The sequence below is a fragment of the Penaeus monodon genome, chromosome 25, assembly GCF_015228065.2.
Source record: "Penaeus monodon isolate SGIC_2016 chromosome 25, NSTDA_Pmon_1, whole genome shotgun sequence".
Classification (NCBI taxonomy): domain Eukaryota; kingdom Metazoa; phylum Arthropoda; class Malacostraca; order Decapoda; family Penaeidae; genus Penaeus; species Penaeus monodon.
This window is the reverse complement of record NC_051410.1, coordinates 38,847,123-38,848,594: the sequence shown is the minus strand read 5'-3', so window position 1 is coordinate 38,848,594 and position 1,472 is coordinate 38,847,123. Positions and strand designations below refer to the sequence as shown.

General features: G+C 42.1%; 1 protein-coding gene across 1 annotated transcript in view; it reads right to left on the bottom strand.

Annotated features, from left to right (window-relative positions):
- Positions 1-808, bottom strand: part of LOC119589235 (sodium- and chloride-dependent glycine transporter 1-like) — a 63,016-nt gene extending 62,208 nt beyond the window's left edge. The window contains exon 1 of the mRNA XM_037937839.1: positions 538-808. Coding sequence (XP_037793767.1) covers positions 538-618 — 81 coding nt within the window. The 5' untranslated portion in view covers positions 619-808. The remainder of the gene's footprint in view (positions 1-537) is intronic.
- Positions 809-1,472: the final 664 nt, after the last annotated feature.

Here is a 1,472-nt window from a genome sequence, read left to right as displayed (position 1 = left end):
GAAGGGAGGGGAGAGGATGAGAGAGAAAAGAGACCTATGCAGAAAGATACTTCATTTTTTTGGTTTATCCTGCTTATCGTAAGAACAGAAATGAGAGAAATGGATACATTCAAATTCTGCTCAGAGAAATCATGGTATATCAAACATCTTTAAAACGTTGCTCAATGACCTGTAGGCTCGTATTGCAATGTTCCATTTGCGCATTTGCTCTTTCCGTATTTTCTTTCCATCTATCATTGATGGCAGCGATGTGATCGCTGTATTATTCGTTATGTGTTGATATCATTATAATAAACATTATTGTAAAGGTCAACTTCTAGAACATGGTTTGAACTTCGGCGCAATAAGGTTTATAAAAAAGAAAAGAAAAAAAAACTCTAAACACTGTAGACCCTAGAATGAAAACGAATAACGCATCGCTTCGAATATTCATTTAAAAAACTACAGTATAAAAGAATACCGCCTCACGTGGCTTCCAAGATAAATCACGTAATAACGTAATTGTTAATCGAAGGTAGTTTGGAGGTAATTACTTACTCTTTTTGCAGCCGTCGATGCAATGGGTGCTTCAGGATCATTAAGGTCAGTGCCGGCGGCACACGTGGGCTGTTCCTTCATGATGGAAAATGAACAATGACCACACGCTATTGGTGGTCACACGAAAAGCCAATTATGTCCGCAATAACAGTTCAGAGGTGGAAGGTCACAAAAGCCGTTGACAGTTTCCTTTTAAAGTGAAGCAGCAGCGTGTCAGCCGGCGGGCGGGAGAGCAAAAGCGTCAGGTTGGTGCCGCGGCGGCTCACGCCAAACTACCGGCGACACCTTGGTCTGCTGGTCCCCAAGGTGCCGTTCCGAGGCCCTCTGGCTGAACCCATCCCCTATGACCCGCATTGGTCGTCATCCCGGTTCACATGCGAGATTACCTTCTGTGAATTAAAAGCAAAGTTCGTTCAGCATTGATTTCCATACCACTAATGACGTATATGAAGGATCTCACATAGATCAATGGTAAGCGATATTTGAGCGAGTTGGCGCGGTGCCCTGGTCCTGCTACGTTCAGCATCATAGGCGCTCGGGCAACAATACAAACCCTCTGCCACGTGAATGAAAAAAGTCAACGGGACGTAAAAGACGTCCCTTAAAATAACCACTTACATGCCTCTTTAGATCAGGGTTAACCGAGATTGTATACATACAGACGTATATAAATAAAGACGGGCATACAGACGAACACATATTTACCGGTAACTATACAAACATAAAGAGAATTACGTGAACATTGGCAGTAACACAATAAAATCAAAGTAGACCTACATCTCGCATTTCAAGTGATCCTCCCTTTTGATTGCGGAGGTAGCAGTTTTAATGACAATTTTCAGTTCCCTTTTTTTGGCATACTTTCTTGAGCTTTCCGGTAGGATTTCATCATTTATGTAACTCTATATACTTGCACGAAATCCATGCTTATGATG